General features: G+C 38.5%; 1 protein-coding gene across 1 annotated transcript in view; it reads left to right on the top strand.

Annotated features, from left to right (window-relative positions):
- The window catches only part of Dnajc15 (DnaJ heat shock protein family (Hsp40) member C15), a 50,604-nt gene extending 37,005 nt beyond the window's left edge, over positions 1–13,599 (top strand). Inside the window, exon 6 of the mRNA XM_051195348.1 lies at positions 13,377–13,599. Coding sequence (XP_051051305.1) covers positions 13,377–13,450 — 74 coding nt within the window. The 3' untranslated portion in view covers positions 13,451–13,599. The remainder of the gene's footprint in view (positions 1–13,376) is intronic.
- Positions 13,600–13,903: the final 304 nt, after the last annotated feature.

The raw sequence follows: 13,903 nt of genomic DNA on the forward strand, positions 1-13,903 counted from the left end.
GACTTTGTAGACAGGATTTCTCTGTGTAACAGGCCTGGAACTCACTTCATAGACCAGGCTGACCTGGAACTCATGAGATCCTCCTGCTTCTGCTTCCCAGGTGCTGGGATTAAAGGCGTGTGCCTGCACTGCCCAGCTCGTTGAGTTTTGGGGTACTTTTGCTGGCTAAGTGTGTTTCTTGGAGACAGCATATTGTTGGTTCTTATTTTTCAATCTGGTCCATTTGTCTGAGTTGTTTTAATGTGATTGAGGCCATTCACATTTAAGATTATTATAGGAAGGGGTTTGGTCTTTCCAGTTTGCTTGGTGATGTTTTGTTTTGCTAGGCTATTGGTATTAGTTTGCTCTCCCATATTAGTTCCAAGGGTTGGGTTTGCTGCATTGCTGTTGGACATAGCAATTTCTTTCCCAGGTCTACTATGTTCTTCAGTTATTTTCATGGACTATAAGCTTGTATCTTCCTGAAGAGGGCGCTCTTTCTTCTTCCTCCCTGTAAAGTACTCCATTAAGAATTTTCTTCAGTGCTGGTTCTGTTGTTATGAATTGGCTTAATTTGTGTTTGTGTTTGCTTTTTTTTTTTCTTATTTTCTTATTTTACATATCGATCCCAGTTCCCTCTCCCTCCCATGCCCCTCAACCCCCCTCCCACCTCATTCCCCCCCCACACACACACACAGGCACACACTCCACAGGGAGGGTGATGCCTTCCAGGAGGAATCATCAAAGTCTATCAAGTCATTTGGAGTAGGGTCTAGGCCCTCCCCCCCGCCTCTAGGCTAAGGGAGTATCGCTCCATGGGGAATGTGCTCCCAAAGTCCTTTTGTGCACCAGGGATACATCCTGGTTCCACCATCAGAGGTCTCTTAGACTGCCCAGGCCTTCTAACTGAGAGACCCTGAGATCCTTATTGCTCCATCAGTTTTTGAAAGATACTTTTTTGGGGTGTAGCATTCTTGGTCCCCAGTTGTTATCTTCAAGTTTGGCATTTCATTCCAAGCATCTGGCTTTTGTTGTTGACGGAAAATCTGTGGTGACTCTGATATTTCTGCCTTTGCATGTGAGTCAATATCTTCCTCGTGGTGCTTTTGGGATTTTTTTTTTTTTTTCTTTACATTGTATTTTTGACATACTGACTATGATGTGTCCTGGAGAGTTTCCTTTCTCATGTCTGGTGGGAACTCTGTAGGTGTTTGGATGTCTGTTTTTCCCCTTGAAGTTTGGAGAGTTGTTTTGTGCTGTAAGTTCACTAAGTAGTCTGTCTGTTCCATTTGATTTTACCTCTGTTCTTCTATGCCATAAATTCTCAAGGTCAGGGTAGAGGTCGGGGTGAGAAGTGCTGACAGAAGCCAATAGTCTGTGACAGGTACTGGCCATGGTGAGAGAGCTGGCAGCCAGAGTCCACTTAGATATGTTAAATAGGTACCGATATTAGGAACCTCTAAATAGGCACTGCACCCTGTGCCCTCTGGAGGCAGAGGCCGGTGGGTCTCTGTGTTTGAGGCCAGCCTGATCTAAGAGTGAGTTCCAGCACAGCCAGGGTTACACAGAGAGACCCTGGATCAAACCAGGAACTTTATGGAACTCACCTCCTGAAATCAGTTTTCTTTTCTCTTCAGTCTAAATTTATGTACTTAATCGTTTTTAAATGTGTGTTACTAGAAGTACTATAATCCTTACAATATTTGTGTTCTCATAATTTTTTTCACAATCAAAATGTAATTGTTTTACATTTTTATCTCTACTCTGGCTTAGTAAAAAGTATATTCTCATGTCAGCCTCTGCATTCTTTCTTTTATGATATGGAGTTTTGTTTAAGTAGATTAAAAAAAAAAATACACACCTAGGTAGTTGGGAAAGAAAAGATGGGTTGTTTTCAAGATGCCTGAGGGGACTCTTTGTTACTGATGAACCAGAATTCAGCAGAGGTGGTTTCCTAAGATTAGTTGAATTTGGAATCTACAACCACACTAATGAATTTCAATAGTTCATTACATAAAATGTGCAGGTCTATCATGAACTTTGAATTGAGTTTTATACCCAAGTATGCTTTTGTAACATTATTAACTGGTCATTTGGAATGTGTGCTTCACCAAGAGCTCCAGGTGGGCCAAGTGTCAATGTATTTCATTGTGGGGTATTTCTCAAGATGTTGTCTGGACACTAGCCGCAAACTTTTGGGCTCACCTTAGACCTACTGAATAAGAAACTTGGCAGGGCCAGCAAGCTGTGTTTTATTAAGCCCTCAAGAAAGTCTGGTGCCAACTGATGTCTGAGACCCTCTAAAGTCCCCAACCCATGTCCAAGAGTGTTTACTAGAACTAGATCTGACCTGTATCATGGTTGTTCCCCTAGTCATCTGAGAAGTTTAGGAACTAAAGTTCCCTGTTTCTGTCCAAACCTTTCTCTTCTGCCTTGTTCAAGTCTGAAAAGTGATCATACGTGGAGAGAAAATTTATCATGAGATTTCTGTCTCAACCCTACCACCACATGGGATGCTAAACCTTTCTTAATACGGCAGTTGGTTTTGTAGCTCATGGATAGCGAGCAGCCCTGCCCTTGAGCATCCTTCCTTAGCCATTTGCCTGTGTTTTAGCTTCTTTTCCACACCAAAAACAAGCAAATACTGTGGGAGTGGGAGCAATAAATGTCAAAATACCATCAGAGTATCTTCAGCTTCCTTGTGTCACTCCAGAATCTTTGGACACTTATAGTCTTTTTCCTTATAATCCTAAGAAACAGGAAGGAGTTTGCTGTTTTGAGTTTATTGGGGGGAACCATTTTTGCCTTTAATTTGGTTATTTTCAGTGTGAAACAAGCTGTTCCATCATTTCCAAAAGCAGAAGATGAAGTTTCCTTCTGACAGGCAGATGAATCAGCTGGTAGATGTTTCGCAGCCAGACCTACTTTAGGATGGAGAACGCAAATTAATCTGAGGTAGTCAGTAGTTACTCTTAGTTGATGCTGGAAATAAACCACTTCTGACTGAGCTCTGAATTCAAGCAGTTTGTTGAAAGAAAGATGACTTAGAGCAGGTAGATTTAGACAGGATTGGAGAAAAAAGATTCTGTCTTAGTGTTGGGTGAAGTAGTCAGGAGGTAATCAGGCTGGAATTGGCGAGGAGAAACATGGGTAAATCAAGAGTCCAGAAGAGGAGTCGGCCAGGCTGACTGTCAAAGAAGGCTGATGTCTTGGGTTTGTTTGTTTGGCTTGGCTTGTTTTAGTGGGTTTGAGATATAGCTCAGTGGTGGCATACTTCTGTAGCATGTACAAAACCCCTAGATTAAGTCCCCAGCACTACAAAACTAGTACCAAGTAAAAAAGTTATGGAAAGTGAAAGTATGTGAGGGGAGAGACGGGGTGTCCAGGTGTAAGGAACTCAGATATTTATAAATTTAGAAAAGGGGGAAATCAGCCAAGGAGATGGAGGGAGAAAACAGTGTAATAGAAGCTGAAACAGTAATACATTTAAGAAAACCAACTGAGCTGAGTTGAGTGCTCCGGTGAGGACCACTAAGCTGAGGGTAGGGAAGTGGGACACGGATCTCGTTTTTAAGGTTAGAAGAGTATGTGCCAGGCCGTGGTGGCACACACCTTTAATACCAGCAACTGGAAAACAGGCAGGTGGATCTCTGAGTTTGAGGACAGCCTGGTCTACAGATTTCAAAGAAATAAAAAAGATGAAAGAGAGGGGGAAGGAAGGAAGGAAGGAAGGAAGGAAGGAAGGAAGGAAGGAAGGAAGGAAGGAAGGATGGATTTGTGACCTTAAAGACGGTTTCAGTTGGCAAGTGAAAACACTTGAGGCAGCTTGTTTTGAGACTTGTGGGGAAAGGATGAAGTGGAATACTTGCGGTGCTTTAGGAAAGAATGTAGGGAGACACTTGGAAGCTTGAGCAAGCTTTTGTATCAGTGAAAATGACCAACTAGAGAGATTGATGAATTAGAAGAGATTACACCTAAATCAGCGAAAATGTTCTTTTAGGTTCCAGAATCAATTGTATAAATTCAGGACAGAAATTTGGCGGTGTTTGATGTTAAAAAGAGCCATGGGTATATAGTTGTTCTCAAAGCCTGCAAGGCTCCTTAGTATAAAAACTACAGAAAAGGTTTATGCAGTCCTGGTCTATAGGGAGGATGTACAGTGTCTTTAATAAATCCCAGGTGCTGCCGAGGTCTTCTGCTCTGATCTTCATTCAGCTAACATCTGTCCACCCAGCACCACTGAATCTGCAGGGTTTCTTTAAACAGGCCTTGTTGAGATAAGGTGTTCATATTTAATGAGTTACAGTGTGAGTTCAGTGCTGCATGACAGAGCAGCAGATACTTGCCGCCAGCATCACAGTAAACTTAGACCACTGTGGAGAAGAAAAGAAGCCTTTTCCTGCTTAGGGTTTTGGGCTTTTTGTTTGTTTTTTGTGTGTTTTTTTGTTTTGGTTTGGTTTTTGGTTTTTTGTCACCTTGTTGCAAGCTAAAGTCATGAGAGAAGAGGCGTTTCAGTTGAGATAATACCTCCACCATATTGCCTGTATCTGCAGGGCTTTTCTTTTTTTTTTAATGAGTGACGTGGAAGGACCCAGATCACTGCCACCCTTTATACTAGTTTCTGGGTGCTGCAAGAAAACAAGCTGAGCAAGCCATTAAGCAGTGATTCTCTGTGGTCTCTGATTCATCTCTTGTCTCCAGGTTCCAGCTTTGCTTTGAGATCCTGTCTTGGACTGTGTGTGTGACATGTGAACTAAATCAACCCTCTCTTGTCCACATTGCTTTTCTATGGTGTTTTGTGCCAGCAATAGAAAGCAGACTAAACTCACCCTCACCCATGGCAGTTTGTCCCATTGATCATGTCCGTGTGCCAGTACAACACTGCCTTGATTATAATTGCTTTGAGAGAAGTTTGTACGTTGTGCAATGTTAGCCCTACTTATTCTTCTATTGCAGCATTGTTTGGGCTATTCTGGGTACCTTTCAATTCTGTGTAAGTTTTACTATCAGCTTTTCTGCTTCTACAAAGGAGGTTTGATAGGAATTGTCTGAATCTGTAATTTGTGGGGTTTTGCTGTTATAACAGTGGTAAATGGTCTGAGCGTGGGTGTGGGATGTTTTCTTATGTATTTAAATCTTCTGTAATTGCATCCATGTTTTGTGCTTTTCAGAGTGAAAGTTTTGTACTTCTAATTTCCTATTCTTGTTGATGCTGTTGTGAATGAAAATTATTGTCTTGGTTTCAGTTTTGGGGTTATTTAGTGTAAATGTATAGGAAAGCAGCAATTATTGTGTGTTGGTCTTATATTCTGCAACCTTGGTGAAATCATTAGTTTTAATACTATGTTGCTTTGTTGTTTGTATATAAGGTGATGTCATCCATTAATAGAGATACTTTGCTTTCTTATGTGGATGATTTTTTTTCTTACCAAATGCCTTAGTTTAAAACCCCAGTAAAATATTAAATGCAAGTGGTAAAAATGGTCATCTAGATAGATATAGATATAGATATAGATACATCTGCTCTTAGGAGAAAATTCTAGTCTTCTACCATGGGGTGTAGATTCAGCTCTAACATGGTTACTTTCCAAGGAATCCATTATTGAATGGTAGTCAGGCTCAAGTTTTACAAGATTAATCACAAGGAAATGATTTCAGTGGTTTCAATTAAAAAAAAGACCTGGGATCAATTTAAGGGTTTGACTAAAGTAATAAAGAAGCAACAAGTGTTGTTGTGGGCAGAAACTAGTAAACAGGAAGTCCTATAGATAAGGTCAGACATGGTGTGAGATGGTGACTAAGGAGTGCAGGCTTGCTCAGGCAGCACAGATTATATTATCTCTGTGGCGTCTGTTACTGGGTAGATTTTCATGAGTTTGGTCTCTTTACCTAAAGAAGCAGATCAATACAGATGTAGTTTGAGAGCTCAGGAGACACTGTGTTGTAGTGGGTCTCTCCAGCCCTTGGAGTCAGTCAATGCTTGCTCAACAGTGATCATTTGAAGTGACATCACACTACACAATGACAGTGACGACACACACTTTAAAACTTGAGGTACGCATCCATAAAAGGATACAAATCGATAAAGTATTACAGAGTAGACCCACCAATACAGTTAACCCCTGAATTAAGAAATGGCTCAAATTCCTCATGAATCCAAGGGTGACCTCTTAATCCTCCTGCCTCAACCTCCCAGGACAGGGATCATAGGTATGCACCACTATGCACACTCAGCTTGTCTGTCTTTTTTATTGACTTGTGAACAACATATATGAATGTTCTAGGCAAGAGATATGCAAGTATCTGCTCTGAGAAGGCTTGTTTTTTCTATCCTCTTACTAGTGTTCATTAACGAGCAGAAATCTTTATTTAGTTTTAAAGTAGCCCAAGCTAACATGTTCATTTTCAAGGGGTTACTTTTTGTTTTAAGAAATTTTTTTCTTTCTCAAGGTAATGAAAATCTCAAGGCTTTGACAATATGTTTAAACATTATACTTTAGAAACTGCTTCTATGTGTGCTCTGAGGCAATGGTAAAGTTTTGATTATTTTTGGGTCCAAGTACCATAGTACTACTTATTGAAGAAGACATTATTTCTCCAGTGACCTGTAATGTTAATTTTGTGATAAGTCAAATAATCAGATATTTAATAGTGAAAGTATTTCATACTTTTTTCTTATTTGATGTCTGGTTTTTTTATTTTTTTATTTTTTGGCTATTTGGCTGTTTTCATTTTAACATAAATTAAGGATTATAAAATTGAGACAAGGTGATGCAATGCTTGTCATGAGTCACTGACAGTTTAATGCCAACTCAAGAATAGAAAAACAAACAAACAAAGTTTACTTATCAGTTTGCATTTGTGTTCATTCAAACACAAATCTCCTAGCAGCATGGTTGAAGTTCTGCAAATGCACATTCTGTTTGGGGAGAATTGGCTTCTTTACAATTGAATTTGCCTGTTCATAAACAAGGCAGAATATTTTATTAGTTTTATTACTTAAAATAATTTTTAAATTTAAATGTTTTGATTGTATTCTTCCCCTCCATCTCTGTACCCACCCAACTTTTAAACTCTTTCTCAAAAACCCGATACAACAACAAAATACCCAAAACCAAGAAAACAAAATAAATAAAACATTAAGCTATAACCAAAGAAAAGCATACACACACACACACACACACACACACACACACCAAAAAACAAACCAAAACCAAAACCTGTGGAATGCATTATATGTTGGTGAGCTAGCTACTCCTGAACATGAGGCCTATCCTGGAATGGCTGACATACCCAATGCCACTTCATTTGAGAAAGCTGATTTTCCCTCTTTCAGCAGGTACAAGTGACAACTCAGTTGTTAACCTTTTCCCTAGTTTCTAGGTTTTTATTCATTCATTCATTGTTTTAAAATACAACAAAATAAAATGTAAGATCAAACAAAAACTATCATATTGAAGAAGGACAGTACATACAAACAGGAGAAAAAGGGACACAGAGGAAGGCACAAAAGTCCAGCACACTCATTCACACACTCAAAACTCCCATAAACTGAATGCCATATTATAACGCCTGGGGCAGACCTGTGCTTGTTGCTTCGGTCTCTGAGTTCGGAAGCTTTGCTAATGCTGGTGTGAGGATCTTGTGTTCTTGGTACCCTCCATCCCCTCTGGCTCTTTTCATTCTCTCTCTCTGCCTTCTCTTCCATGGGGTTCTCTAAGCTCTGAGGAGAGGGATTTGATAGACATTCATTTAAGGCTGAGCATTCCAAGTTCTCTCACTTTCTGTGTAATGTCTGATTGTGGGTCTCTATTTGTCCCCATCTGCTGCAAGAGGAAGCTTCTCAGATGATCTATAAATACAGCAAATTATCATTAGGGATCATTGTATCACTAATTGTCCCCTGTTTTTAAGACCAGTATTAGTTGGTTTTCCCCTAGGTCCCTGGGCTATCTAGTTTCACATTCTTGATCGCCCAAGTGATGTTGGATATGGCCTTCATATTGTGGAGTATACCTTAGTTCAGATAAGTTTATTGGTTGATTACTCCTGCAAGCTTTGTGCCACCATTGCCCAAGCATATCATGCAGGTAGTACATTATCGTAGATAAAGGATTTGTTGTTGGTCTGGTGTTTATGATTCTCTTTTGATACCTTCCTGTTCCTGATCTAGAATAACTTCCTGTTCCAAAGATGCTGGAACATAGTGGTAAAGGCTCTATGTAGGTACCAACTCAACATCTCCATGTTCAATGAGTTGTATAAGTGTGGTCTTCAGTAATGGCACCTTGCTGTCAGTTTGTGGAGAACAACCTATAATCTTGGCAACAACCTGGATTGTTTGAGGATTCTCCAACAATTCAATTAAATGCAACCTAGTCCTAATCCTGGAAGCTTCATTAGGACTCTGTCTCCCCCATTAATGATTGGCAATTTCATTTAGATCACCTTCCTATATGTGTATATTTTAGGAAGTCTACTATATTAGGTTCCCATATTACTTCACAAATTCGCCTTAACTTAATTTTGGCTGTCTCTTGTATTCTCTCCCACTACCCACCTCCCCTCCCCATTTGATTCTCCCATTCCATCCCCCACCCGTATCTATCTATTCTCTTTTCCTTTCCTAGAGAGATCTGTGTGTTCCCTCTAGGCCAGTGGTTCTCAGTGCTTCCTAATACTGCAACCCTTTTTACAGTTCCTGTTGTTGTGGTGACCCACCAATTATAAAATTACTTTCATTGCTACTGTTACCAATCACAATGTAAATATGTGTTTCCCAATGGCCTTAGGTGACCCTGATGAAAGGGTCATTCAACCCCCACCTCCACAAAGTGGTCCTGACCCACAGGTTAGGAACCACTGCTTCAGACCCTTACTCTATGCCTACTTCCTGGGGACCAGTGGATTATAGCTTAGTTTGTTTAGATCATCTTTGTTTCCATTTTTCAGTTTGTGTTTGTCCTGTCTGTGATATATCATGTTTATTGCCAGGTATTGGTTCTGCTTTGTTTGTTCATTTTACAGGTGTTGGGATTGAGCCCAGGACTTTACACATGCTAACCTGTTCCTTTCCCACTGAGCTGTAGCCCCAACCCTTAGGCAGAGATTGATTTTTATTTTTTTAATTATGTGTAGGTGTTTGCGGCTGCATGTGGGTATGCACACATGAGTGCAGGTGTCCAAAGAGGCCTGGGGCATCAGATCCCTGGAGCTGTAGTGACAGAGGGCTATGAACTGTCTGATGTAGATGCTGGGAACTGAATTTGTGTCCTCTGGAAAAGCAACAAGTGCTCATAACTGATGAGTCATCTCTCCATCCTGGTATTACAGTTTTTCTGCTATAAATTGTCATGTTTCTGAAATTACTATGTAGTTATTTATTATTAGAATATACAAATGTTGACTTTGAAATATTTTTATGTTGTTCTAGCCATCAGCTTACAGATTTATTTATGAAACTCAGTGATTTGTCTTTAGATCATTTTTTATTTTCTGTGGAATAGTTGGTATCATTTATAAACAGTGACCATTTGTTTCTGGTCTTTATTCCTTTTGTGTTAGGGAGATGGGAGAAGGAAGTGCTCTAATGGCAAGACTCTCCCATATGGTGTTATACAACAGCAGTGATGGCTACTGTCTTTTTTCTTGACCTCACTTCATACCCAGAATTTCCAGCCTACCACTATCACTAATAATGACATTGGTTGCATTTCTGATGACTTTAGCACACAAAACTCATGATTTTCTTCATCTGTTAATATATTGAGTTGCATTGCTTAACCTTTGAATGTTCGTTAAAGCCATTCATGCTCTTCTGATGTAAGCCTAACTTGGTCATGATATTTGCTCTGACTGGATAAGTGGGCATAGTGTTTCTGAATCTACGCTAGTGAGAGGTGCTGGTTTACGGTTTCCTTTCTTGTGATACTCCGTCAGAGTTTGTTATCAGAGGCAATCCTGAGCAGATAAAAAGATGAATATGCTCTCCTATTTCTTGGATGGTTTATTGGTAGGTTGGTGGGTTGATTGTTTGATACTTTTTTTTGTGGGGGGGCAGGGTTAGGATTTGTTGAAAAGATTTTTACTAGGCATTTAATTACTGATTCAGTTCTTTAAATACATTGGACACTTTTGATTTTTCAGATTTTCTTCTATTGGTTATAATAGACCATGTTTTTCCTGGAATTTATCTTTTATTTAAAATTTTCACGTTAGCATGAAGATGATTAGTTGTTTTGGATTTTTTTTTTAAAGTATTGTTCCATGTGTGGTGTGTGTGAGAGAAAGAGAGAGGAGTGTGTGCCCGTGTGTGACATGCATGGCACATGTGTGGAGGACCGAGGACAGCTTGTGGGAGTCAGTTCTGACTGGAATGATCTGAGTTCCCTCTTTGTAGCATCTGGGTCCTGAGGGTAGAGCTCAGCACGGGCCTTTGCCTGTTGAGCTGTCGTAGGGTCCTTAGTTTTTTTCTTTTTTCTCCCTTTTGTTTTAAAAGAAACTGACCACTAACCATGGTGGCACTTGCCTTTAATCCCAGCACTTGGGAGCCAGAGGCAGGTGGGTCCAGCCTGGTCAGCAAAGCAAATTTCAGGACATCTAGGGCTATTATTCAGAAAAACCCTGTCTTGAAAAACCAAAACAATAAAAGAAACTAACCTTTGAATTGGTTGAATCTTTCTCTTGAATGCTAATTTATTTTGTGAAATCTTACATGTGAATTATTTCTGAACAAAGATATGTTGTGGGTTTCTATCATAATTCTACAATTGTAGAATGCTCAAGCACTATCTTGTATATGACTTGCATTTTTCCCTCAATCCATGGTGACTTTTAGAAAGTGTTTTAGCTTTTTAATTATGTATAGGTGTTTGAGTCTGCATGTGGTGTGTTCATGTGAGTGCAGCAGCCTACAGAGTGGCCTGGAGCTAACAGGTTGGTGGAGGCTCCAGAGCAGCAAGTGCTCTTCACCTCTGAGCTGTGTCTCTAGCCCTGGAGACTGCTGGAAAATACAACTAATGAACTTACTAGAAAATGATTTTTCAGAACACTCCGTTTCTAAGCTTGGCTGGTGACTGCCAGTAGAACACGCTTGCTGATTTTAATATTGTTAAGTTTGCAGCTTTAAGGTTATAGTCTGCTTTTGTAGGATGGAATATTTGTTTTATGAACACCAGTTCAATCACACTTGCTCATCATGTTGTTTTGATGTTCTTGCACCTTCTCTAGTTGTTCAATGAATTATTGAGACGTGTGCTAAACCTTCCAATGATTATGCAGTGTGTGTTTTTTCTTTTGATTATGACAGTGTTTTATATGTTATGATCTTAAGATATTAGGTCTGTACAAAATGTTAATCTCATTGTTTTATACCATAGGCTAACTTAAAACGCCATGAAATCTCTTACTGCATTGTACCTGAAAGCAGTTTTCCTGTGATAATTAGCATAGCAATACTCACTTTATTTTTATTGATGTGAATCTTTATATTATTTGAAAACAAAGTCTTCTTTAACCAATATCTACTAGACTGATGCTTTTAAATAAATAAACCAAATAAATAAATATAAGATTTTTATTATTATTTAATACGAGTAAAATTTTTTAATAAGATTTGTACTCCTATGTGCTCTTTTTTTTTTCATTTATTTCATGTTATGAGCCTATGGTGACTTATAATTTAAATATTTAGACTGTATATTGATCAATTAAAGGTTATAGCTAAAATTAGTTAATATTTTAATATTTTTTAGAGCACACAAAGTACCTGGCAAATCCTTGCTAACTCCAGCATTTGATCAGTGACAGAGATGAGCCTTGCATGCTCCAAGGTCATTTTTAGAGATAATCATGAAATCTACTTATGGGGTTATGAACTTTCTTTGTAATTCTCATTGTGTATTCAAGGTCACTATGTGATAAATTCCTTAAATGTTTACCATGCTTCTTATCTTGATATGAAAATGTCAACAGTATCCTCTAAGGCAAAAACTAAATATATCTTCCTCTGTCTCTACTGCAGCCCCATGTTTGCTGATGTATTTCCTCTTGTTTTTTCCTTCATAAAGTGGTGGGGTGGTAGCAAGAGACAACCTGAGTAAAGCCAGGACAGTTTTTATCGAGACTGTCTAAATACTTTTGGTTTCTTAAAAGTTGTGAGGCACTAAGATGTTTTCAGCAGCCGTAGATAGTTTGTACTTAAAAGTAAAATTAAAAAAAATAATAATAATAAACAGAGACTGGAAACTGTAATTGTTAGCTCAAGCATTAAGCAATGGCAGTATTCTAAAATAGAAATTAGGATTATGATGTGTAACCTTAATATGACAATTTGGGGATATTTTTCTATGTCAAATAAGCATTGCTTATGATTATAATGATTCTGTATTTGAAATTCACCTCAGTTTGCTGTTTGCATTAGAAATAATATATCGCAAAAAAAACTCTAAAAAAGAACTGACTTAATTTTATTTGAGAGTATTGTAAATCCAAGACTACACTGTAAATGTTGAAATAGAATCATTTCAGAGGACAGGGAGGATTTCTCCTAGCATTATTTTTATTATCACTCAGTTATTAGTGTCAGTTCATTGATCTTAGCAAGATAATTCTTAGCACTATGTATTGTATATTTGCCTTATAAACAAGTGTTTATTTTGTCAAATTATAAGATACGAAAAAAACCTCTTAAATGGATTTATCTCCTTCTTAAAGGTCATACTTATTACTTTTCAGATGTAACTATGAACAAACACTGTTACTTTGTTTACTTAATCCTATACTTAAGTTTAGAAGATATTCCTGCCAAATGTCTATGTGGTAACTATATGAGCAGTGTTTTCCAGCTGACCATGACTCATGTAGAAGAATGCAAATAGATTCATATCCATCGCCCTACAAAAAACTCAAGTCCAATGGATCAAAGATCTCAACATTAATCCAGTTACACTGAAAGGGGGAAGTGTCTTGAACTCATTGGCACAGGAGACAACTTTCTAAATAGGACACCAGTAGCACAGACACTAAAATCAACAATTAATAAATGGAACCTCAGAAACTGAAAAGGCAAATGACACCATCAATAAGATAAAATGTCAGCTTACAAAATGGGAAAAGATCTTCACCAACCCCACATCTGATAAAAGGCTGAGCTCCAAAATATATAACTCATATTTTTCTCAGAAATTATATTTTGACTGATAGGTACCTATAATGCTTCACTAAATGAATTTAATTTGTGCTATTTCAATTTCTGGCAAGCATATAAAATAGTTTGTTAGAAGACAAATGTGTGGGAAAATACCTGAATTATAGTTGTTGTTGTTTTTCCTGTATTGAATTTTTAAGAAGTCAGTAATGACATAAACTTTAACATTCATTTCTCTTTGTCTTCCCAGGTGGATCTCCTTACTTAGCATCCAAAATAAATGAAGCAAAGGACTTACTAGAATCATCCACCAAACTTAACTGATGCCGAAAGATCCTACCTACCACAAGGAAAGGAAATGCAAGGTTCTAAAAGTCCTACAGAAGAATGTGGAACGTGGTCTTGCTTCATATTGACCAACTCTGTTCTGTCATTAAGTTTGCAGCAATAAAAGACATGCACCTTGCTCTTCATTCTCTTTGAAGGGGACTCATACATTCTGTAGCTGGGCCTTCCCACATTGTCTCATATGAAACATTATACTTTAAAGACATTGGTCATGTTAGTCTAACTCCTCTCTGCCCCCCCGACACACACATGAAGGTGTGACCATCATGATGGCATTGGGATTTGTGAGCAGAGTTGACGTTTTCTTCTTAGTGCTTATGCCCTCATTGTCCCTTGCTTGAGAAAAATCTGGAACTCTTTAAATGTTTTGAGACCAAGCAGTCTTGGTCTTCATGGGGAGAAGATCCAAAATGTCTGTAATTTACTAAA

This window comes from Phodopus roborovskii, unplaced genomic scaffold, assembly GCF_943737965.1.
Source record: "Phodopus roborovskii unplaced genomic scaffold, PHOROB, whole genome shotgun sequence".
Taxonomy (NCBI): domain Eukaryota; kingdom Metazoa; phylum Chordata; class Mammalia; order Rodentia; family Cricetidae; genus Phodopus; species Phodopus roborovskii.